The sequence below is a fragment of the Schistocerca americana genome, chromosome 2 (assembly GCF_021461395.2).
Source record: "Schistocerca americana isolate TAMUIC-IGC-003095 chromosome 2, iqSchAmer2.1, whole genome shotgun sequence".
NCBI lineage: Eukaryota > Metazoa > Arthropoda > Insecta > Orthoptera > Acrididae > Schistocerca > Schistocerca americana.
Window position 1 is genome coordinate 697,989,244 of NC_060120.1, and position 27,370 is coordinate 698,016,613.

Below are 27,370 nucleotides of genomic sequence, written 5' to 3' on the forward strand. Positions count from 1 at the left end.
CAATGGTAACTACCTATGTCCACACATATTAGTTTCGCTGTACTATTGGCGCAGGGGATAGAGATTTGGGTTAGCGTGCAGGAGGTCGAGAGTCGATCCTGGGTTGGGGAGCATTGTTCTTATTCACTAATTTCATTCTGACATTTCATACAGTAATATAACCATTTCTTAGGTCACATGTATAATATGAGTGCTCAGATGTCACACATTAGCAACCATTGTCAATAATAATGTCCTTATTAAGAGCTACATGACCTTCACAACAGAAAACATTGTCCTCAGAACAACAGATGCTTAAAGCAACCTCCCTGTGCTTTCAAACATTGCACAACCTGCCGGACCATACAGCTCTGGACCATTCACAGCAAAGCTCATCCATAGTAACCAGAGCAGCATGAACGTGGTGGAGCAGAGTATGCGTGCCCCTTCAGGTGTCCCCACAGGAAGAAATCCAGGGGATTTAGGTCAGGTGAATGAGGTGGCCATACAACTGGACCTCCACATGTGAGCCATTTCCCTGGAAATATTCTGTCCAGATACTGTCACACATTACTTCCAGAGTGTGGAGGTACGCCATCTTGTTGGAACCATATCCTCTGCTGAACATGTAGTGGAACATCTTCCAGTGCTTCAGGCAGATAAGACTGAGAGGAATGCACGATACCTTCATGCAGTCAACTGGTCGACAATGTGCAGGGGCTTGGACACCTGTTGCCCAGTATTCTGGCCCAGATGTTGATACCAAAGTGAACTTGATATCCACAGTTGTGAGTGATGTGCGGGTTAACCTCACACCAATGCTGGGCATTGTGCATATTGAAGACACCCTCACGAGTGAATGCTGCTTCATTCAACCATATTACAGTGTTCATGAAGTCATCGTCGACTTCCTGTTGTTGTTGAAACCATTCATAGAGTTACATCCATTGATGATGATCTGCTGGATGTAGGCACTGCATGAAAGCATAATGCAACCCATGCTCGTGCACCACGTTAACGACCGTGCATTGCGGGACATGCAGCTGCCTTGCTATGCTAAGTGTACTTTGCTGAGGTTCTTGGTGTATGACCTCAGTAGCTGGAGTATGACAAGTCTGTGGACAATCTCTATCACACCATGGTGGAAGGAGACAACCTGACTCCTGAAGGCGCAGCTCCAGATGACAAAACACATTTTTACCTGGATGGCATCGACGAGGATATCTAACAGCATATTCACAAGTGGCAACACTAGCCCAGTTATCATATGCACCAAGGACCAGAAGCATATCCAAATATTCATCGTTTATGTATGCCATATGTCTGCCACAGTGGTTTAGAGATTTACAATGAAAAAATTTGATACGTCTATCCATGAACATTGGAGTCTGTCACAGGTGCGTTACTCCACTCACAACTAGTCCCCAACTAGTGGACAGCGCATACAGTATAAACACGTCATCACTCCTGTGAGCTGTTGCATCTAAAGCTCATTACCCCTCTAACAGATACTGTTCTGCGTGATTCATCCTGACACCGCTAACTGTGAAATGTTTGGTTTTGAATTACACTATTTCCCTAATGGTAATAGATGTGCTGTTTCCACAATCCCATTGATAGTATAATAATAATAATAATAATAATAATAATAATAAACTGAGATATGTACTAAACAGCATGCAGCTACCTGAATGAGGCAAGAATAAAAGCCAGTCCTAATCAAAAGGATCATTGAAGGAGGTACAAAGAAAACAGGTGTCACATGTAGTAGATGAAGTGGTGTGAGTAATTTCATGCCCATGACATGGAAAGGGGCTCTTTCAAAGCTGACCAATCTTCCATTTCTATGATTGTGGTATGTAAGTGCAAATGTTTTCTAGAGGACCAGCTGCAATTGCTGTTGATGATTAAGATACCACATACCATACTACCTGGATTACATTTACCAAATAAAAAACCATATGCCTCAACCCAGGATCGAACCATCGACCTCCTGCACGCTAACCCAAAACTCTATTCACAGCACCAACTGTCCAGCATGACTAATATATGCTGACAGACGTAGTTACCACACATGTGGTTACAGTGTTGCCAGAGGTCAGAAGAGCTGATTGACTTCATAGAAAGGGAGAACATAAAATGATGGGGCTTAGTGAAGTCTAGTGGAGGAATACAGGAAGGAGGAGAATGAGGAAATGACAGAGACTTTATTTCAAATGATGGACAAGAGGCCAAGAATGAAGTGGGTATAATAGTAAAACCAAACCTCGAAGAATGTTTGGAAGCAGTGGAATACACAAGTGACAGGATGATGAAGATTTAGCTGAGGACAAGTAATGGAGTGAAAAAGCTCATCCAAGTATATGCACCACAGACAGGAAATAAAGAGGAGAATGAAAGGACGGTGATGTGTAATGTAAATCCCAGGAAATTAGGGAACAAAGAGATAATTGGTCCAAATAGGCGTGGAAAAAAGATTTATGAAGAAGAGAAATTTGATGATTTTTGCGAAAGAAATGGTTTGCTTGTGGGCAATATGTGGTTCTGGAAGGAAAATGGCCAAAAGATAACAAGATATTGTTAGGCAGAGAGAAGGAAAAACAGTCATTAACTACTTTCTGTTCAAAAAGCAAAATCATAGACAGTTAATGAATTTAACTGCACTCCTGGGAGAAGTTTTTCATGTAGACTATGGAATAGTGGTGCCACAGATGAGGATGGATAAAAATAAAAGAAAAAAGAAAGGAAGGGAGAAGAAACTAAAAGTGTGGAAACTAAAAGATGGGAAAGTACAGGAAAAGATCAGGGAGTTTTTTGAGCTTAAAATTCTAAAATAACACTCAAGGGATCAAATTTGTATCATGAGTAGCAAAAATAATGGAGAAGATACTGGTAGGGTGATTGAGAGAAAAATTGAAAGGTCAGTTAGGGCTGGGTTGATTTGGCAGAAGAGACCAAACAGCAAGTTCATCGGTCTCGTTGGATCAGGGAAGGATGAGGAAGTAAGTCAGCCATGCCCTTTCAAAGAAACCATCCTGGTATTTGCCTGAAGCAATTTAGGGAAATCACAGAAAACCTAAATCAGGATGGCTGGACTCGGGATTGAACCATCGTCCTCCCGAATGTGAGTCCAGCATGCTAACCACCTTGCCACCTTGGTCAATCAAAGGTCAGTTAGAGGTATGGATTTTGACATGGTAGATCAAAAGTGGACCCATCTTTAGTACGAAATAGTTGTTGAAAGGCATTGGGAGTGTGGGAAAGATTTGTTGATGGCATTGCTTGACTTAGTACAGACATACAATAGTGTCCACAGAGAAAAGGTGTTGGAAACCTTGAAGAGAAAGAGAGTCAGAAAATAAATTCTTCAAGTAATGTGCAATAAAAGTTTCAGCTTGTACAGATCCACATTAGAAACACTGATTGGTTTGCGATGTTACAGAACTGGGACAAGGCAGTGTAGTGTCACAAAACTCTGAAGGAGACAAAAGGAGCTTCTAAGGGAAGAGAGATGAAGTTACTGTTATTTGCCAATGATATTGTCTTGCAGGAATCAACAGAAGGATGTGCAAGAATAACTGGACATATTAAACGAAAAAATTGAGGAATATGATGTGAAATACAGTTTGGAGAAAAGCAAGATTATGATAGTATAGAGAGGAGATAGAGAAGGGAAAGGACGAATTAATATTAAAGGGCAGAGAACTGAAATTGTGGACAACTTCAAATATTTTATTTATTTAATAATATGGCTAGGGCCCCCCAGCGAGCAGACCGTTTGCCAGGTACTGGTCTTTCAATTTGACGCCACTTCAGCAATCTGCAGTCGATGAGGATGAGGATGAGGACAGCACAACACCCAGTTCCTGGGTGATTCCCCGACCCAGCCAGGAATCGAACCCAGGCCCAGAGGATTAACAATCCGTCACACTGACCATTCAGCTATCAGGGGCAGACACTTCACATGTTAAGGAACTGGGATAATTCAGAATGCAAAGTGGAGGTGGGAGTCAGCAGAAGGACGCAATGGAGCAATGCATTTTACCAGTGAGTGGGGGATTTAGTCTGGGGAAGGAACGTGTCAACAATATGTAGGGAAGTGGTGTACAGGATGTACTTTATACCCATATTGGATATAAGTTGAATGATAGAACTGTGAAAAGTAGGTAAAAAAGGCTTGGACTTGAAAAGAGAATGGGAAATGAAATAATACCAGAGAAAATGATAGAGGCCATGTTTGATAGCAAGAGGTACACCCAGAACAATACATTATTGTATCTGCTGTAGGAAATTAAATGTACGTGATCATTATTGAAGGATATATTTCATATTTCATAGAATGGACTTGCGTAAGACCATCACAGACACTCAGTTCTCAAGTCAAAAGAATGTGTTCATTATGGCAATAAATAAATAAAATAAATGCAATATAACTTAGAATAAAAACTGCTATCCTGTGGACAAACCTTGAACATTTTCCTATGGAAATCACTAAAGGAAGTTCACAGCACTCTCCTCACCCCCTCCCCTCCCCCAAATCCAACCTCCTGAACATACTAGATTATCAGTAACAGTGTGGCATATCTGTAGGTAATGACTGCTTTGTTCTTTTTGCAGTTATTTTTTGTGTCAGTTTGGCTTAGGTATAAAACACAGACAAGATCACCTTTGTATAATGTTCAAGTAATATGACTTCTTTCAGAAGTCTCAATTTAAACTAAAAATCTGAAAAGTCACATTCCATTCAGGCGAGTACTATATGAGGCTTCTTACTGCCAGTTTTTCTACTTTCAAATGTCTGTTACAGTGCACCACTCACTCCAGATTTTGTTGTTTGACTGATTTCATTTCTATGTGTGCAGATATTGTACTAAATGTACAAAGCCCACAGTTATTATCCATCTTGGGGGTGCATTTTCAGGACAACTATGACATAATTATTTCCATTTCATTATTTATGCTTTTGTCTTTACAGGTGTAGCGAAACCTGCAGTATTTAAGAAAGACAGAAACACAGGTATCGCAAACAACTATACACTCATCTGGGAAGTAGACAGTTATTCACCCATAATTGAATATCATCTGCTCTTCCGAAGGTATGAGGTAAGTTTATGCTGCCATCTAATTTGCATGTAATTTGATTGCAGCTGATTGATACATTTGACTGTGATGATGATCTTAAAACATTTCTGTTGGGCTAATCTTTCCATTCCTGCATCTCTACTACACCCAAAATGCTTGACAATCTGACTTGCTGCACATACTGCCCAGCCTTTGATAATTATTCTATTTATTTAAAAAATGTAGTTATTAGTTTCAAATAAAAAGGTTCATCTCCAGATGAACTTCACATTCATTTTAACTCATGTTCATAGTTAGGATCACAAGATGATGTTGGTTTCTGCTGTAGTAAAAAATTCTTTGAATAAAGGTGCCCTACAGCAAGCACAGACATTAGAAAATATGTATTGTAACAGACTAATGATGAGCTAGAACAACATAATCAGCATTGCAGGAGGACAAATGTATTATTTTGTGCTGATATTTATGCCAAAATTGTGTTTGAGTTTGCATTACAGATGTCTACTATCGAAAGACTTAAAATAATATGGAAAAATACGGTAGAATTGTCCACCCCTGGGAGCTGAGTGGTCAGCGCAATGAAATGTCATACCTAATGGCCCAGGTTCAATTCCCAGCTGGGTCAGAGATTTTCTCTGCTCAGGAACTGGGTATTGTGTTGTCCTTATCATCATCATTTCATCCCCATCAACATGCATGTCACCCTAGTAGCGTCAACTCGAAAGACCTGCACCAGGCGAACAGTCTACCCAACAGGAGGCCCTAGCCACGTGGCATTTCCAATATATACAGTAGAATTGACACTTTTGGGGTATTAGAGACACACCTAGTGTACAACACCTTATGAATACCACAGCATGATGCTGCACAGTTACTTGTGCACAAAGATGACAGTTGACCAAGCAAGACAACACTGTGCCAAAAATGTTGCTGCTGGAAATGCTACAACTTACACATAAACATTATTACAAAAACTGGATGTGGTATTAATGTCTGATGTTGTGGCACAAAGTTGTGTAGGAGGCCTGTTATCATAATGTAAGGCAAGGACACTTCTTATATCATTGCAGAATGAGTCACCTAAAATGAATAGATCACATGTTGTTTAACAAATAATATTTGATGCATTTTGGGCATAGTCCATCTACAGAATTCTGAAGATGGGCTATACCCAATATGCATCAAATATAAATTGTTGAACAGTGCATTCTGAAGAGGCATGAAATATAATTTATTGAACAATACATACTGATGATGGACTACACCCACAATACATCAGATATAATTTGTTGAATAACAAATGATCTATCCATTAGCAGTGATATGAGATGTGCTGTCAGCTGATATTAATGTACCAAAATCTGTTTCACCTAAAAAAAACTGTATTACTCTCATTGTCTTACAAACACTATTTTAGTTGTTGTGAACTATCTTCAAGTAATACACCTGATACAAGTTTTATAGTAACTGTGATTAGTGATTTGTATGAAATATGTACTGGATGAATGTTAGTTGAAACTAAAATAAATAATATTGAAAAATAAGGCTGAATATAGAAATATTATGGCAGTAGATACAATTTAATTATTGTGTATTTTATAATAAGTGAATGATGCAAGACTGTTCTTACTTACTTACTCCTCAGCTCTACGGCCTTTGAAGGGTCTTGGCCTGCATAACAATATCCTGCCATTCTATCTGGTCCATGGCTTTCCATCTCCATCCTCTGACACCCAGCCTTTTCATGTCTTCTTCAACTCCATCCACCCATCTCTTTCTAGGGCATTGCCTCTGCCGTCTGCCTCCAGCCTTGCCATCAAAAATCCTCTTACATGCTCTGTCTTCTTCCATTCTGACCACGTGCCCTGCCCACCACAGTCTTCTTATTTTAATGGTAGTGACAATGTCAGGTTCTTCAAAAATGTGTTGTTGTTCTGCATTCGTACGAATGCACCAACCTTCTTGATCATATATTGGCCCGTATATTTTACGTAGCATCTTTCTCTCCTATATGCTAAGGATTCGTTCCTCACTTACAGTCATGGTCCATGTTTTGGCACCATACATAACAACTGGTCTTATAATTGTTTTGTAAATCAGGATTTTGGATTTTCATGATAGAAGCGAATCCTAAGCACGGGTAATGCGGCAAAGTAGCATCTGTTACCTGCTGCTATTCTGGCTTTCACCTCACTGCCAATGGCATTTGTCTCAGTGATAGTCGACCCAAGGTACTTGAAGTCTCTCACCCTTTCAAACTCCCTGTTAGCTATCCTGAGATTTGGTAGGTTTTGTTGGTTGGTCATTGCCATATACTTGGTCTTTTCGTCATTGACTGTCAGGCCAAGTTCCCTTCCACCTTTCTCCAGTTGTTGATAGACTTCGCCTAGCAAAGCAATGTTTCATGTGAGTAATGCCACATCGTCAGCGTAGGCTAGGTACTGTAGTGAACGATTTAAGAAGGTTCCTCCTTTATTCAACTCTATCAGCAAGGCTGTTCTGCATACATAAATATTGTCACAATGAACACAATGTTAAACATTGTGACAGCTTGTAGAGATTTTGCATTAATTGATTTTTTTAAACCAAGTGGACCAACAATTTCAATCTGAAAAATCTGCACAATCTTTTTCTATAGGATAAAACAAAGCTGTGCGAACTGTGAGCACACAGTACAAACATCTGGATTTTATGAGGCTTTCAGAAGGGGACTACAAAATACAGGGTGATTCAAAAAGAATACCACAACTTTAGGAATTTAAAGCTCTGCAACGACAAAAGGCAGAGCTAAGCACTATCTGTCGGCGAATTAAGGGAGCTATAAAGTTTCATTTAGTTGTACATTTGTTCACTTGAGGCACTGTTGACTAGGCGTCAGCGTCAGTTGATGCTAAGATGGCGACCGCTCAACAGAAAGCTTTTTGTGTTATTGAGTACGGCAGAAGTGAATCGACGACAGTTGTTCAGCGTGCATTTCGAACGAAGTATGGTGTTAAACCTCCTGATAGGTGGTGTATTAAACGTTGGTATAAACAGTTTAAAGAGAATGGGTGTTTGTGCAAAGGGAAAAGTTCTGGATGGCCGAGAACGAGTGATGAAAATGTAGCACGCATCCAGCAAGCATTTGTTCGCAGCCCAGGAAAATCGACTCGCAGAGCTAGCAGAGAGCTGCAAATTCCACAATCAACTGTATGGAGAGTTCTACGAGAAAGGTTAGTTATGAAACCTTATCGTCTGAAATTGGTTCAAGCACTGTCTGCAGCTGATAAGTTTAAAAGAATCGATTTCTGTGATTTTATCCTTGCTGGGAAAGTCAACTGTCACAATGTCTGTATATGGGGCACTGAGAATCCGCGGGAAACAACTCAGTATGAACATGACTCGCCTAAGGTGAACGTTTTCTGTGCCATTTCAGCCAATAAAGTTTTTGGTCCCCTTTTCTTCGAAGGTGCTACTGTAACTGGACTACAGTATCTGGAGATGTTAGAGAATTGGCTGTTCCCTCAGCTCGATCAAGAAGCACAACAATTCATATTTCAGCAGGATGGAGCGCCACCACATTGGCACTTATCTGTCTGTAACTACCTGAACGTCAACTACCCGAGGCGATGGATCGGCCGCCAGGCAGCCCGTGACTGAGCACTTCATCACTGGCCTCCAAGAAGCCCTGATCTTACCCCTGCGATTTTTTCTTATGGGGGTATGTTAAGGATATGGTGTTTTGGCCACCTCTCCCAGCCACCATTGATGATTTGAAACGAGAAATAACAGCAGCTATCCAAACTGTTACGCCTGATATGCTACAGAGAGTGTGGAACGAGTTGGAGTATCGGGTTGATATTGCTCGAGTGTCTGGAGGGGCCATATTGAACATCTCTGAACTTGTTTTTGAGTGAAAAAAAAACCTTTTTAAATACTCTTTGTAATGATGTATAACAGAAGGTTATATTATGTTTCTTTCATTAAATACACATTTGTAAAGTTGTGGTATTCTTTTTGAATTACCCTGTATTGTGTGAATTCTGCAATAGTTTGGCCACATTTAAGGTGATGTAAAAGTGAAATTAATATTAAACCGAGGGAATAATTTGAATCACATATATAAAAAATTTGTGTTCTTCACATTCTTAAAATTTCAAGGTTGCATCAGTCACCTTTTTTGTGCCGTGTTATGTCACTCTTGGGGAATACCATATGCAACAGTTCTTCAAGCATTTTGTGGCTGAAATAATTTTTGGGCGAATGAAGTTCCCATTAGCAGTTCTTGTTAATATTCTAGAAGCTATTCATATGTAAGCATGACATAAATTTTTTGCATCAAATTTGTGCATACTTTAATGTCATATTGCTAGATGTTAACATCTCCTATCTCCTTAATTTTTGTTTTATTAGAAAGAGCAGATGATTTTGCACCACAAAAGGTATTGTTTCTCATGGAGTATCTTTGGATAAGGCTTAAAAAATTAACCTGAAAATATTACTACTACTACTCTCTGTTGAATGTATGCAAAATTACAAGTTGGCCAAATTAATTATGCTTTGGTGTAACGAACCAACAACAAAGAACTGTCTTGTGCTCACAATCCTAAGTCATTAATTTATTTCCTGCACATCTGGAACTATTTCTGATATTATTTAGAGGCAAATCAAAGATTTTTGTCTTTATATAAGGGATAGAAGAAGAATTAACAAAATAAAGGGACAATATTTTGTGAGAATTTACAGCTTTAAGTTGACGTTATATCTGTTTTACAGCACTCAGGATAATTCTCCATTTCTTGTACATTCAGAAGAGTGAACACATCAGTTCATTTGAAAATTACTATGTTACATGGATTTGGTATGGCCTCACCTTTATCCAAGGTGTGAACCTAATCCCACATATATTAAAAAGGCAACAGGAGGTCCTGCTATGTCATATTACACTTAAAGAACTATTTCTGATATTAGTTTGAGACAAATCAGAAATTTTTTGTCTTTATGTATGGGAATAGAAACAGAACTAACAAATTAAAGGGACGACATTTTGTGAAAATTTACAGCTTTAAGTTGATGATACAGGGTATAGGCAAAACAATGTGAACAGTGGCCGTAATGGGATGGTTGTGTTTGATGGTCAACAACACAGGTAAGGCATATGTTGTACTGGACTGCGCATGTTCAGCATGGACTAGGCAGCAGTGCAGGTTGTTTATGAGTAGTGCACACTTTGTCTTTGCGTTCAGAGGCTGAGGTCGACGTGTACCATAATGAAAGATCTAACAGAGTTCTACAGAGGGCAGACTGCAGGGGTCCAATTAGCTGGAGCATCAGTAACCAAGACAGCCAACTTATTCAATGTTTCAAGAGCAACTGTCTGAACTGTCATGACAGCATACACGAAACATGGAAAGACAGCATCGTGTAAACATAGTAGTGGGTGGATATCAAAACTAAATGACAGAGATTATCATACACTAACATGAATTGTGTCAAAACAACACAAAACTTCAGTCGCTAAAGTGACTGAAGAGCTCAATAGCCATCTTCAAGACCCATATCTATCAACACTGTCCACCGAGAACTCCACAAAGCAAATATTTATGGGCAAAATGCTGTACCACAACCATTACTGACAACAACAAATGCAACTAAGCATAAAACCTGGTGTCAGGAGCTCAAATCCTGGACAGATGATCAGTGGAACGCATCATATGGCCCGACGAGTCAACGTTTTCATTATTTACAACATTGTGCTGGATTTGCATTTGGAGAATGCCAAAAGAAGTCTACAATCCTGATTGCTTGATTCCAATGGTTAAGCATGAAGGTGGAAGTCTGATGGTGTGGGCAGCCATATCATGGTATTCTGCTGGTCCCATCATTACTCTCAAAGGACATGTTACAGCCAAAGATTTTGTGAATAATTCAGGTGATCAGATGTGCTCTGTGATTCAAATGTTATCCACAACAATGATGCCATATTTCAGGACTTCACACACCCAGTACAGCACAATCATGGTATGAGGAGCATGCAACTGAACTGCAGCATCCTCCTGGGCCAGCACAGTCCCTGGAGTTGAACATTATCAAATCCATGTGGGCGATATTGGAGCACAGACTCCGGAGCAGATTTCCACCTCCCTTGTCACTACAGGAGTTAGAAGAGATTCTGACTGAAGAGTGGCATAACATTCCATTGGAGACTGTGCAATGATTGTTTGCCAGTATTCCAAGAAGAATCGCAACTGTATTAAGGGTAAATGGGAGTCCTACCCCTTACTAATAAATCATTCCCAAATAAAGTACAGGTGTTCACATTATTTTGCCTATTCCCTGTATAGCTGCTTTACATCACACAGGATAGTGCTCTATTTCTTGTACGTTTGGAAGAGTGAACTCATCACTTCATTTAAACAGTACTATGGGGTTGGCATGGCTTCATTTTTATCCAATGTGTGAACCTAATCAGACATATATTAAAAAGACAAAAGGAGGTCCTGCAATGTTGTCTTCATCCTTTCTTAGTTCCAAATTCTATTCAGATGTGCCCATTCAGCTCTTTTACTACTTGTGTGTTATTAGAAAGACTTTGAAATACTGTTATTATGTATATGACATTTTCAGCTTTTTTCCATTACTGTCTGTAGTTAGTGGAACATTATTAAAGATGTTCTGAAGGTCAACAAAAACCACATTACTCTCGACATCAAACTTGTAATGTATCATCTACAGTTCTTTATTTACAACAACATATCCAGTGGTGGTGACCTGTGAACTGGAAGTATACAATCACAAGAGAACATTAACAGAAGAATAGTAGTCCAGGTCGAGTCTGATCACATGCAGTGTTCATCATACAACAATATATAACTGTCCTAACCTGTAACCAGAATTTGCAACAAGCATGCCTGAAGCATAACTGAGCAGGGTGTGGTGGTGGCATGCCACTGGCACCACTTGTCCGATGGTGGCCATTGCCAGTGAGTAAAGCAGGCACCCTTGTTTTGAAATCATGGTGGCAGTGTATATGGGCACACAAGGCCATCCCTTCCCTCTTCTGTGGAGCCAGAACCACAGTCACTGGTGAACGAAGGCAGAAGCCCAACAATTCAGAGCTGCTGGCAACTGGTTGCCATGGCTGAGGAAACTGTGGGCTGCACCCATATGACCTGGCAGCAGTGGCAGTGGCTTCATTCGCAGCAGCTGTTGTATGGCAACTGGTGGTTGATGGTGTTTGTCTCCATCAACTCATTGGTGTCCAAAGGGATATCGCTGTCATGGGGCTGGTGTGTCAGCTGTCTCCAGTTTGGCAGGGAATATGGCTGGAAGTGGCATGGCCATTGGTGAGATGGGCACAGTGTAGAGCAGGGATGTGGTGGTGATGTAAAATCTGTGCCATCAGCAGTGATGGTTAAAGGTAGTGATGACTCGGAAGAGGCCACCCGGTGCTGCTGCAGGGCAGAATTCAGGCAGCTGCTGTTGTATATCAGCAGAGAGTCTGGTGCTGCTGACAGCTGCATCTCAACTTCACTGTCACCCACCAACACATCTTATGGAGGCACATCCAGGGTGTCAGGTCCCGGGCATGGTATGGTGCTTGCAGGAGGGCTCCCCATCAGTGGTTACTGAGGCTGCGGATGTGGCTGTTTAGGGCCCCACTGAGGACACAGCTGGTTCAATGGCAGGAGAGGGTCATCCTGCTGCAATCCACAGAGAACATCAACTGACCACTTGTCACTTGCACTGTCACCGGCACCCATCCAGGCTGCTGACCGAAGGTGCGCGATTAGATGGGGTTGCCTGGGGTGTAATGTGAAAGATGCAAATGCACCTCAAGCTGCTGTGCAGGACACAGCAGGTGAAGCAGTGTCCAGGGCTGATGGCCAGGGAGGATCTCAGGTGATCTGTGATCATTGAGAGGGTTGGTCCTTTAGGTGCTGAGAAACAGAGGCAACATTGAGTCTGCATAAAAATCTGCCCAGCCCTTTTTAACTGTCTTAAATGTGTGCACCATTCGCTCCATCTCCCCATTTGACTCAAGGGAAATTGGAGTGGAAGAGAGGTGGATAATGCTGCTGTGAGTGCAGAATCTATAAAACAAAGATGATCATCCAGGATAGCCTGTTAATTGCAAAAATCTGGGTGAGAACCAACACTGTGGTTTCTATTATGGTGGAGTGTGTACATATAGGTAATTGTACTGCACATCAATTACTATCAGCCACATGGAATTACAAAAGGGCCCACTAAGTGATGCATGTGGTACTGTTCCCTGCTGCTCAGCACACTGTCACACCCACAAATGACTTTCTCAATTTTTGAATTAATACCAGGCCAGTAGACAAAGTGCCATGCATGGACCTCCATGCAGAACATGTTCCAGTGGCCATGGTGTAGCAGACCAAGTACACTACTGGCCAATAAAATTGCTACACCACGAAGATGACGTGCTACAGATGCGAAGTTTAACTGACTGGAAGAAGATGCTGTGATATGCAAATGATTAACTTTTCAGAGCATTCACATAAGGTTGGCACTGGTGGCGACACCTACAACGTGCTGACATGAGGAAAGTCTCTAACCAATTTGTGATACACCAACAGCAGTAGACAGCGTTGCCTGGTGAAATGTTGTGATGCCTTGTGTAAGGAGTAGAAACGCGTACCATCATGTTCCCGACTTTGATAAATGTCGGATTGTAGCCTATCGTGATTGCAGCTTATTGTATCATGACACTGCTGCTCGCGTTGGATGAGATTCAATGACTGTTAGCAGAATATGGAATAGGTGGGTTCAGGAGGGTAATAGGGAACGCTGTGCTGGATCCCAATGGCCTCGTATCACTAGCAGTCGAGATGACAGGCATCTTATCTGCATGGCTGTAACGAATCGTGCAGCCACGTCTCGATCCCTGTGTCAACAGATGGAGACGTTTGCAAGACAACAACCATTTGCATGAACAGTTCAATGACGTTTGCAGCAGCATGGACTATCAGCTCGGAGACCATGGCTGCGGTTACCCTTGATGCTGCATCACAGACAGGAGCACCTGCGATGGTGTATTCAATGATAAACCTGGGTGCACGAATGGCAGAACGTCATTTTTTCAGATGAATCCAAGTTCTGTTTACAGCATCATGATGGTTGCATCTGTGCTTGGCAACATCGCAGTAAACGCACATTGGAAACGTGTATTCATCATCGTCATACTGGCATATCACCCAATGTGATGGTATGGGGTGCCATTGGTTACACATCTCGGTCACCTCTTGTTCGCATTGACGGCACTTTGAACAGTGGACATTACTTTTCAGATGTGTTACAAGCCGTGGCTCTACCCTTCATTTGATCCCTGCAAAACCCTACATTTCAGCAGGATAATGCACAACCACATGTTGCAGGTCCTGTACGGGCCTTTCTGGATACAGAAAATGTTCGACTGCTGCCCTGGCCTGCACATTCTCCAGATCTCTCATCAATTGAAAACGTCTGGTCAATGGTGGTTGAGCAACTGGCTCATCACAATACGCCAGTCACTACTCTTGATGAACTGTGGTATCATGTTGAAGCTGCATGGGCAGCTGTACCTGTACACGCCATCCAAGCTCTGTTTGACTCAATGCCCAGGCGTATCAAGGCCGTTATTGCGGCCAGTGGTGGTTGTTCTGGGTACTGATTTCTCAGGATCTATGCACCCAAATTGTGTGAAAATGTAATAACATGTCGGTTCTAGTATAATAAACTCATATTTGTCCAATGAATACCCGTTTATCATCTGCATTTCTTCTTGGTGTAGCAATTTTAATGGCCAGTAGTGTATGTGAACTCACAGTATTGTAGGGACAACAATGCGGGGGTAATCCAAATCTCTGCTGAGGCGGACTGTGTCACTGATGACTGCCAGCCAATGATGGATGAGGAAACAATTGCAGAGTGAATGAGACTCCTCTGGAGGCAAACCACGCAAACTGAACCACCTGACAGAACTGTGAATGCATCAAGAATGAAATTATTTTCTGACATCACGCTATTGATGAGCAAAAACATTATCACCCTCATGACATGCTGATACTCAAAGTTGACCTCGAACTGGCCATGAACAGGAGTGGGCTGCTTGCCATTACTGACCAAATGGCAGTCTGTTGAGAAAAAAGCAGGATGACCCAAGCAATGATAGGTTTCACGGTTCATGAGAGACAAAGTGGTCCCACTGTCAGTCTGGAAACAGAATGGCTGTTGTTTAATGTGCAGCATAATACAGATCTTGTTGCGAATTCCCGGCTCCTGGCCGTGCACTGGTGTAACACTTTGGACTTTGGTAAACTCTATGTCCACGACAAAAGACTCGCTGTGCAAACAGCTATGGCAAGCAGCTGTCACATGATAATGTTTATGACAAGCCAAACACTGTGCCTGCTGGTACGGGTAGCAATGACAAGTGTGTGCATGGAAACATCAGAACATGATGGGAATCTGCATCGAAAGGGAGCACCATCTGACAGCAAACAGTGCAAACTAGATGAGCATGATGAGGGCATCAGTGAACTGCACATTTGCTGTGGAAATGCACATCATGCCCATGATATCCTCAAACTGTTCTGTCACAGCCTATGACATCTCAAATACCTAAGTGATAGCTAGAACCTCCTATACTGTAGGACCTTCTAAATGCAAGACCTTACGACATACCTTCATGTCTGGAGCAGAATAGACAGTTATGTCACATATCAGAGTCAGCATTGGGCTGTTTACAATGATCACAAATAAATTTGCACTTCCTACTTAAACTGAAGAGTTCGGGCACCAATGCCTGATAGAACTGACTTTTTTTCTTTTGTCACTGGTGGAACTCCATATGGGAAGCAACAATGTCAGTTTTCTCAAGATAATAAGCACTGAACAACTCACATACTTCAGAAAATGAAAATGCTGCTAAGTCCTTCAATGGAGCCAGTTTCTGAAGCAAATGAAGTGTTTTGGGCTAAACCCAAGACAAGAAGGAAGACTTATGCAAAGAGGGGTTCTCTACCTGAAATGCTGTGATATGTTGTTGCAGACAGTGCTTGTTTAAGTCCCATCCTTACTTCGCTTCCTGGAATGGTGGAAAAGCTGAGTGAGTACTCCGGCCTGTAGAGGAGAGATGTGGAGGGCCCATGCCTATTTCAAATCCATACCAACTGATGAAGCAAACCTAGCTGCTGTTGTAATTACTCAAACTGCTGTTGCTGCTGTGTAAGCATCTACTGCTGCTGTTGTTGTAACAACTGAAGCAATGCTGAATCCGTTGTACTCATGAAACGTATGTGGAAATGAACAACCTTGTTGCCAAAAACTGTATCTACAGTTCTTTATTTACAACAACAACAACAACAAACAAAATATACAATGGAAGTGAGCTTAGCACCAGAAGTACACACACACAGCATAACATTAACTGAAGAATATTAATTTAGGTCAAGTCTGATCACACGAAATGCTCATCGTACAATAACGCATAACTGTCACAGTTAGTGAGCGGAACCTTCACCAAATACAGCGGAAGCACGAGAGAGGGATGCCACGGTGGCAGCATGCCACTGGTGCCACTCATACAGAGGTGGTGATGCCAATGAGTGAAGCAGCTGCCCTCATTCAGTTTGTCACCATCGACACTGATACACAAACTGTGCATTCACAGTTGCAACGTACATGGCCACAATGCAATACTTATCTCATTAAAAACACTATGTCTATACATGATCTTCCTAATTTAAATTACATTTGTTCTTAGACAGTTAAAGCTGTGGCAGTGAGATTATTTTGATTGTAAAGCATGGTCATTAACAGAGACAGTACATATCTTTGAGTTTCTTAACTTATGTTCAGAGCCCTTTGAACATGCATGTTGCTCAGACATGCTCACAACTTGTGCTTTGTATTTATATATTGACCATTAAATAAATCTCATTTATTCATTTGGACCATTATATGCATGTCCTTTATTGTGGATTAACATTCCCACCAGTGGTGACTTTGTCAAGAAGATGAACACCAAGCAGATGATTAAGTATGAGGTACAATATCAGCAACAACAGACAATGTTCTACTGGGACAATCCAATAGTGATTTGGACAGTGCAATTAGTGAATAGCGATTTGGACAGTGCAATTAGTGATCTCAACTTATAAGTGGTTTCTAACCATGGAGTATTTAATGGACTACTTTCTACAAACATTTTAACCATTGCTAATATTGATTCAACTGTGCCACACTGGAAAGCAGAGTTGCCACCAAATCTGCCACAGCAGATAGATCTATGGTTTACAATGTTGCAACTTTATTTCACTGCTTACTGTATGTTTTATGATCATACATAGTTTGTACTTTCTGGCAGTACTTTGGATGACCTACATTAATTTTGGTACTGGACATTATTCATTACACATCACAACAGTGTAAATACCAATGTCTTAAAGATAGTGTAAGTATCAAGACCAATGTATTAAGCATTCTGTACAGTGGAGTGATCACTCTCTGCAATGTTCCTTCAGACATAGGCAAGTGACTTTCATGTAAAATGTCATGCATTTACAGGATAATACATAATGGATGTATGAGCACAGGTTGCAGACAAATGGCTGATGACATATGAAAGTTTGGGTTTGGCCATTAGTCGTGCTCGGATAGCCTAATGATAAGGCAACCACTCACAATAAGAGGGAAATCCAGGTTCAAGTCCCAGTCTGGCAACAATTTTCATTGTTGTCTTTACATTATGCTGCTGATCGCTGTTCATATTGACAATTAAAAGCATGCATGCATGTCTGAAGGAGCATTTCATCGGAATTCAGAATAACACAGGCATTGCAATAGTAAAAACAAGATAAAGCTTTCAAATTTTTTGGGCCTTTCTAACCATAAAACATCAACTGAATTCAGCAAAATCAGGTCATTCTATTGAATAGCTTCTCAGTTAGAAGTATATTACAGTGTAAGCTTTCAATTTTTTTGGGCATATGTAACTATATAATATCAACTGAATTGAGCAAAATCAGGTCATTCTATTCAATAGCTTCTCAGTTAGAAGTATATTACAGTGATTAAAAAACTAAATTCATAATTTGAAATGTTATTTTTTTGTGTTACATAACCAAAAGAGCTCTGTTTTGTAAACAAGTATTTTGTCAATAAAGTAAACTAAACAATAATTATAAAGTTTTAAACTACTCCAGATATGAGGGAAATGCTAGCCACATTCTAGAATCAGTGTAAAAGGGCATAAAAATAATTGCTTTAGAGTGTCAACTTCTATTCTTGTAAGTTTACTACGGTAGGAGAAAAAAAATATTGAATGTTGTAAAATTTTTGCTGCTTGAAGGTGTACTAAATGGTACAAAAACTCGCTATACTAAAATGAGTCCATACAACAGCAACTGACCTGGGAGCATGTAGCCAGTAATTAACATATACAACTAGTGATGCAAGCTCTGTATGGTTTTTGTGTCACCAGCTAGCTGTCATCTGGATAACATATGATCATCCTCTTGAATAATCATAAGAAGGTGGTTTGGATAGAATCATGTAGTGGTGATACTGGTGGGCTTGATGTAGTTTTGCCTGACTGACTAGGATTCAACAATACAACACAGTTTACAGAAACCCTACACCTCTCAGATAATATGAATATTATGACTATTATTTTCTTCACTGAGAACTTTTAAATATGAGTTAGTACTTTCTGGATATCCTGAAGGAACAGAGTTTTGTGTTATAAAATTACTTTTGCTCAATTTTTAGGTATATGGTATTTACGTAAAACCTGTGAGAGAAATTGAAGAGATGTGTCATTTTTTTAATATACAGATTTTGATGCCAGGTAACATGTATCTCCTATCATAAATAAAAATGTATACATGTAAACAGTAACAAACATTCTGTTGTTATGCTGTATCAAAACATGTTTAATACTGTCAAATTCAATGATACTTTTTTACATTAAAAACAGACATTTTTTTAAATGTCTGACACAGAAATATGCACACTTTTACACAAACAGTTATCTGTTCAGTTTCATGTTCCTTTGGCAGGGATGTTGGAATCAACAAACACTTTACAATTGCACATTGTTTTAAGAATGACCAATATCAGTGACATTTATATCTTTGTCAATGTTATCTTGTAGCCAAAACCCAAGGGACAACAGTGGACAAAGCTTGTGATTCCTGCTGACAGAGGAGGACCTTTACACAGCAAATCCTACACACTGACTGGACTGCAGCTGGGTACAGTTTATGAGGCAATGCTGCTCTCTCGTAACCAGTTTGGGTGGAGCAGTCCATCTGAACTGCTCAGGTTTGGAACAGAAGGTGCATCAGGTACTGTATCTTCTCCATAACCTTGTACTCCCTTTGCAGTGGGAGACCTTAATACAGGGATGTATACACTCCAGGACAACTGGGAAATCTGGAAAAACCGGGGAATATTTTTTATCCTGGATAAAACTGGGAAAAACCTGGGAATTTTTCATTGTTTTAGTCTTACGTTAAATTTTTGTTATTTTGACTGGTGAGAACTGATAATCCAACAAAGAATTTCACTGAATCCTACTCCTACAGAATAATACTGCAGCAATAAAATGTAAACGACAGAATAAAATCAAAATAAAACTTAAGTTGTGAAGGAAATGCACCATTTACAACAAAATAACTTGGTGCACACACAAGTGCCTGCCTATAGCAAAATATATCAAAGGCTTTAGGACAACGACATTAGAATACTTCATAAAAGCAAACTACTTCTGATGAGTGTGACAGCATAACTGTTTACATTAAGTCATTTTGAACAGTTGCCAGAAGGCTCATGCACATGTGCAGTTGAGCTACATATGAGGAGTACCTTCCACTTCTGGGTACTTGAAGTGTGGCTGCAGCAGTAGCAAGAAGCAGTCATGCTACCCAGAAAAATTTTTCTGGTGCAGCTAAGCTGCCAGATTTGTGCATGTGCAGAGCAGTCTGGTTTGTAGTGGTGAGGGTGATAGTCACCCATGTTTACATTTATTGATTTTGTTGCTTTCTCTTCATTTACAGTTCACACATCAAATGAATACAAAGGAAATTTCTGTGGCCAGGAGCTATCAAGTGAATTAAAATACATTCATGTAATTACATAAGGCTAAAATATGTTATTAGTTTCAGTTTTCTGATTTTATTTTATTTCCACATTTTTGGCAGTCAAGCATTAAACACCTTGTACAACAATGAACTTCAACGTTATAACTTCAAGTTGAACAAACATATTTCAAGGAAGACGCAATACATGAAAGTCACAGATCAAGTAAACAGAGTAAGAAGTGTGTACACTTTAACAGTCAAATCATAACTGAGTCCGAATCTAGTGGCCGCTGACTGGCTGGCCGCTTAGGTGCCACTGCTGCTGCATGACTGGCAGACAACGCCGCACGTAGAGAATGTGCGTAACTATGCGGCGGCACTTTGAAAGATCAGCAAATCACAACACTTTTCCCCCCTTTGAAGTTTTTGCACAGGTCTTGATGGAGGTGGCCTGTAGATTGCTAACGTCCATAGGTGTTGTTTAACTGGCCGTAAAGTCTCGAGGAGGAGGCTTCCTGTACGGACGGAAGTGTCCCCGATGATAACTGGTTGAGATGACAGGAGACGTGGGGGTCGAATCTGCTGGGGCCCCCTGCACCAATCTGCCCATTGCGGCAAGGAGACATGGGCGATGTGTCCGCGTCCTTAGGAGAAGAAGGCGAGTAGAGTTGCTCCGACAGATGATGGTCACCTGGTTCCTGCATGGGCACGTCTCCTGGTGGCGTCAGTTCTTGTGCTGGCACTGATATGATGGTGAGAGGACTGTGTAGTGAGTAATGAGAGATTCCAGTATCCCGAGCATCAGGTAGAGCCGAAGATGGTGTAGCGACATCCAGAACAGGTTTTGCTGGCACACAAGGCCGAAGCTGGTCCGAATGATGCACTGCAACACCTGTGTCTATCTGGATTTCATACAGGCGTTGGCCACGGTGTCATAAGATGCGGCCAGGACTCCATTTTGGACCCCTGTCATATCCCCGTACCCATACAAGGTCGGCGGCGGTGAACCGGCCAAGTGAAGGCACCAGCGGCCATGAGGTGGAAGGCCGCAGAAGATGAAGTAGCATGCAGGGCTGTTGGCCATGTAAGAGCTCAGCCGGGCTGTGGTTGCCCATGGGGTGAAACGGCAAGAAGCCAGAAATTGGAGAAGTGCATCATCATCAGCAGAAGAAGTCAGGAGTTTCCTCATCTGAGCCTTAAATGTGCAGACCAGTCGTTCAGCCTCAGCGTTTGACTGTGGATGGAACGGAGGGGCTGTAACATGCATGACGCCGTGACGGGCACAAAAATCTGCAAAATCGGAAGAGGCAAATTGCGGACCATTATCTGTAACAAGAGTAGAGTGAAGGCCTTCCGAAGAGGAAATGCGAGCTAGAGCATTGGTGGTTGCCATGGTGGTAGGCGACGTGCAACAGACAATTAAAGGAAAGTTAGAGTAGGCATCAATAACGAGAAGCAAATAAGTACCTAAAAAGGTCCCGCGAAGTCAGCATAAATACGCTCCCAGGGCTTCTCAGGCAAAGGCCACGGTGACAAAGATGACTTCGGGGTGGCGGCCTGTGACACACAAGGACCGCAGGCAGCGACCATGTGTGCGATTTCAGAGTCGATGCTGGGCCAGTACACATGACGGTGCGCCAGAGATTTTGTGCGAGACACACCCCAGTGTCTTAGGTGAAGGAGGTGCAAGACCGAAGCATGCAAAGACGCAGGTTCCACAACATGCGGCGAAGCATTTTCGGTGGAAAGGAGGATAACACCATCCGTAGCCGTAAGGCGGTAACGCAAAGCATAGTAGCTCCGCAATGGATCAGAAGTCTTGGCGGACAGACGATCTGGCCAACCCTTCTGAATATGACCTAAAACCCGGGAGATGGTAGGGTCAGAACCCGTAGCAGCTGCCAGCCAGTCCCCGGTGATGGGGAACCCGTCCACAACCCGCTGCTCGGCAACATCCAGGTGGAAACACAAAAGTTCGCCCCTATTGAATGCCGGATCAGGACCCATGGGAAGGCGAGACAGTGCATCAGCATTCGCATGTTGAGCCGTCAGCCAGAAATGAATCACATAATTGAAACGAGACACGTAAAGAGCCCAACGCTGGAGGCAGTGTGCAGCCTTGTCGGGAAGTGACGTTGATGGATGAAACAAGGAAACAAGTGGTTTTTGATCCGTAACATAATAAAATTTGGATCCATAGAGAAAAACACCAAACTTATGATGAGCATAAATAATGGCCAAAGCTTCTTTTTCAATTTGAGAATACTTTTGTTGGGCATCCGTGAGCATTTTGGAGGCATAAGTAATGGGTTGTTCAGAACCGTCAGAAAAATGGTGCGCAAGGACTGCACCGACCCCGTATTGAGAGGTGTCCGTGGCAAGAACAAGATATTGGCCAGGTCAATAAGTAGCCAGGCATGGGGCCTGTTTCAGCATAGTCTTCAATTTCTGGAAAGCCGCATCGCATGACGCGGACCAGTGAAAAGGCACGTTTTTATGCAACAGGCGATGCAACAGCTGAGCCACCGAAGCAGCAGACGGTAAAAACTTGTGATAGTATGCTATTTTCCCCAAGAAGGCCTGCAGTTCCTTAACAGATGCAGGGCGAGGAAGGGCATTGATCACAGTGACAGTTTGCTGAAGTGGACGAATACCATCCCGAGAGAGTTAAAACCCAAAGTACGTGATAGATGCCTGAAAAAATTTTGATTTCTGAAGATTACACTTAAGACCGGCAGTCTGTAAGACATGAAAAAGTGTGCAGATATTTTGAAGATGTTCGTCAGTGGTGGAGCCAGTGACAACAATGTCGTCCATGTAATTTATACACCCAGGGACAGTGAGAAATAATTGTTCCAAAAATCGCTGAAAGAGAGCAGGGGCACTGGCAACCCCGAATGGCAATTGTTGATATTGATAGAGGCCGAAAGGCATGTTAAGGACCAGAAACTGCCGGGAAGCAGCGTTGAGAGGAAGTTGATGATAAGCTTCTGACAGGTCAAGTTTAGAAAAATACTGGCCTCCAGCAAGTTTAGTGAACAATTCTTCAGGCCGAGGCATAGGGTAAGTGTCAATAAGGCATTGAGTATTTACAGTGGCTTTGAAATCACCGCAGAGACGAATATCACCATTTGGCTTAGCAACGACAATGACAGGAGAGGACTACTCACTGGAAGTGACAGGAAGCAAGACCCCTGAAGCAGTGAGACGATCCAGCTCCCATTTGACCTGATCATGAAGGGCCACAGGAATGGGCAGAGTCCGAAAAAACTTAGGCCGAGCAGTGGGTTTGAGCGTGATATGAGCTTCAAAGCCATTTGCATGGCCTAACCCAGGAGAAAAAAGGGACGAAAATGTCGTCGACAAGGAATCCAGTTGAGCATAAGGAATAGCATCAGAGACGATATTGACAGAGTCATCTATGGAGAACCCAAAAACGCGAAAGACATCAAAACCAAAAAGATTCTCCACGTTATTATGGTCGACCACAAATATGGGAACAGTGTGAATGACAGATTTGTAAGATACCTCATCATCAAATTGTCCCAAGAGAGAAATCATCTATTTATTGTAAGTCTGTAATTGCCTAGTGACAGGTGACAGGATTGGAGAACCCAACTGAAGATACGTCAGAGAATTGATGATAGTGGCAGCAGAACCAGTATCCACCTGCATACGAACATCTCGACCAAGTATTTGGACAGTGAGGAATAACTTCCCTGAAAGGGAAGAAGTACAATTGACAGACAACACAGAATCAGAATCAGCGTTATGTGCATGAACATCATGTATGTGGTCGGATTTGCAAACGGATGACACATGACCCTTTTTTTTTTGCATTTGTGACACGCGGCCCAACATTGTGGACATTCTTCTCGTGAATGTTTCGTAAAACATCACAGACATGAAGGAAGTTGCCGTGGGTTTTGCTGCAGTTTCTTAGAGGTTTGTTTTCGGTTAGGCTGAGGCTGTGCTTGGGAGCATACTGCGGCCACGTCGACCGGTGGGGACACGCCACATGCTTTGTCAAAATCGCACAGAGGTTGTATTTCCCCAACGTCATCCCATGCCTCTATTTGCGCTCCAGCAGCGCAAGAAATTTCAAAAGACTGAGTGATGGATAGGACTTCATCTAGAGTCAGATTTGCCAACTGAAAGGCATGTTGCCTAACTTCTTTGTCGGGTGCCGATTGGATAATAGCCTCCTGTACCATGGAATCGGTGTAGGATTCTTTGTGAACTTCAGTAACAAATTGACACTTTCTACTGAGGCCATGAAGTTCAGCAGCCCAAGCGCGATAGGATTGATTTGGTTGTTTTTGACAACGATAAAAGGCAACATGAGAGGCTACCACATGCTTTTGCTTTTGAAAATAGACGGACAAAAGTGAGCACATTTCAGCAAAGGACAAAGACGCAGGATCTTTCAAAGGAGCCAATTGCGACAACAACCGATACATTTGAGGTGAAATCCACGAAAGGAACAGAGACTTACATATTTGTTCATCCGCGACATGAAATGCCAAGAAGTGCTATCAAAGACGTTTTTCGTAATCAGACTAGTCTTCCGCCGTCGCGTCGTAAGGAGGAAAAGGAGGTAGAGACAATGACAAGAGACACCCCGCATTTGATGCCGCGATGAAATCACGAATCGCATTTGTGAGAAGCGTTTGCTGTTCTATGAGACCGTGCAATAGTTGCTCAAAAGTAGCCATGGAAACATGTGGGTCAATGATGGAAAAGAAAAATCACTACCTCATTGCCAATTGTTATAACTTCAAGTTGAACAAATATATTTCAAGGAAGATGCAATACATGAAAGTCACAGATCAAGTAAACAGAGTAAGACGTGTGTACACTTTAACAGTCAAATCATAACTGAGTCCGAGTCTAGTGGCCGCTGGCTGGCTGGCTGCTTAGGTGGCGCTGCTGCTGCATGACTGGCAGACAGCGCTGCATCCAGAGCACACGTGTAACTGCGCGGTGGCACTTTGAAAGATTGGCGAGTCACAACATATTTCTTAGTTTGCTAAATGACCATGGCTTTTGTTAATATTTTCCACAGATGCAGTCAATTTATAAGAAACAAAATGTTTCATTCCACACTATTGGCTAATTTCAACTGTTCACTGAATATCAAGTGCACATTTTCATCTTCTGGCATGTATGGCTTTATGCCATAATAAAGAACCAAATGTGAGACAATTCGGTACTGACATTCCAAGACAATTTTCATACCGAAAAGCGCACTGAAAAGCTAGTGTCAGGTTGGGGCTTACTCAATTATAAATTTGGACATAAGAATGTGTCCTTCAAGCTAAATTATGCATTTTAGTATGGTTTACAAAATTCGTATGATCTTGGAGTATCCTCTGATGTCCTATTTCTTTTATGGCATCGTGTAAGAACTCTTAATGCTACGTTTGTATGAACATACTGGCATCCTACATTATCGTAGCTGCCCACGTGCTGTAACGCTCGTTTTCTGTTGCTCTCTGGCAGCTGCTAAATGAACACATGTCGAAGAGGTCATGGGAAAATATTGCGAACTGTTCTTTGGAAAGAGTTATTTTCAAAGGAAATTTCCTTTTACGCAAGATGAATTATGTTACGTGTGAGAATGTGCAATGAATTTCTTAAATCACAGAGCGTTTGACTCTCGTTTAAAACTTAACACTTTGAGTGCCAACCACTTCGAATAATTTTGAGCCCAAATGACCAGACATTAATGTCATTGTTTAAAATTTTACTAGCACATTTGTGTGATGTATCTTAAAGGGTAACACATGCTAAAAAGATCAATATTATATGTGAAAGCTTAGCTTTTCTTGTGCCTTATTCATCTTCAAGAGCAAAATTGTTCGTGAAAGCTTAGCTTTTCTTGTAGCTACACTACACACATTAATTTAAACAATTAACTTTTCCTATTTGTGCGTTCACACTACTTAACAGTGATATTATTATTGGCTGACCCCATCACATGCCCTATGCTCTGAATATCTGCTGTCATTGGCTGGTGAGATCACGTGGCATGAGCTGTGATTGGCTAACAAAAGTGCATTGGAATCTCTATTCAGTAATTGACATGCTGTTTTTGGTGTAATTTTAATTTATACTTTAATAATATGAAAATATGCAGTGTATTGTAATATGAAAATATGTAGCATACATGTTGCTGCATATCAAAAATCTTTCCAAATTTAAAAATCCCCCCCTTGTTGAGTTTCGTTTTCTAAAGTGCTGTGTATAAAGCCTTTACAATTCAAAGGACTGATGTTTTTACTGATCTGAGGGAAACTACACTGCCACTTATCATGGAACAAGTGTATTTTAACCTTGGAATAAGTGTGTTTTCACATGGGAAAAAGGGTGTTTTTAACTGGGAGATCCAGGAAAAATACAGGAATATTTTTATCTTGTTCACGTATCCACCCTTTAGTACTCACCCACAGTGTGCGTATAGGGTATGGTAGTAATTTTACATCAACAGCTGTACTCCACAAGCACTGTACAGAGTGCCGTGGAGGGTAGTTGGTGTATCAGAAATATTTTTCCCCTCTTCCTGTTCCACTCACAGTAGTGAGTATGAAAAAAGATTGTTCGTACCCCTAACACATATCAATATACATCTTATTTCACCTTTGCAATAATTATTTGAGATTTATAATTTTGAGGAAGTAATATGTTTCTTGATTCATAATAGAATATGGGCTCTCAGAATTTTTAGAGTAAAACTGGCAGTGAGACACAGTGCCTTTTGCATGCTGTCTCCCATCACAGCATCACAAAAAGCAATAATACATACCAGATATGTTCTGAGACACCAAAGAATTTAAAATGTCATACCTGTTGCTGCCCACAGATAGCCTTTGCTTTTATCATTCATCTATTGGAACATATGCATGTATCATATGAGAATCCTACTGAAGCTAATGCAAAAGTGGTCATAGATCCTTTATCAATTGATGTAGAATGTCTAGATTGCACATGTAACTACAGTACTCTTCTTCAACACAAAATCAACCCCTCTTATTGTCTCAAATAAAAGCAGTGTTTGTAAAATCATTGACCCATCTTCTGAATCCTCTTAAAGTAAATTTAAATGTGGAATGTTTCATCCATTTTCTCACAAATACTCTCACCTAATTAGTTCAACAAATAATCGTCCCCAAGCTTATCCCCCACTGGGCCAAGCAATTGGAAGTAGTAGTATTATGGATACGTGACAATGGACCAAC

General features: G+C 41.4%; 1 protein-coding gene across 1 annotated transcript in view; it reads left to right on the forward strand.

Annotated features, from left to right (window-relative positions):
• LOC124594352 (limbic system-associated membrane protein-like) overlaps nt 1-27,370 on the forward strand; it is a 237,642-nt gene that overhangs the window by 201,796 nt on the left and 8,476 nt on the right. Inside the window, exons 9-10 of the mRNA XM_047132719.1 lie at nt 4,955-5,082; nt 19,205-19,397. Coding sequence (XP_046988675.1) covers nt 4,955-5,082; nt 19,205-19,397 — 321 coding nt within the window. The remainder of the gene's footprint in view (nt 1-4,954; nt 5,083-19,204; nt 19,398-27,370) is intronic.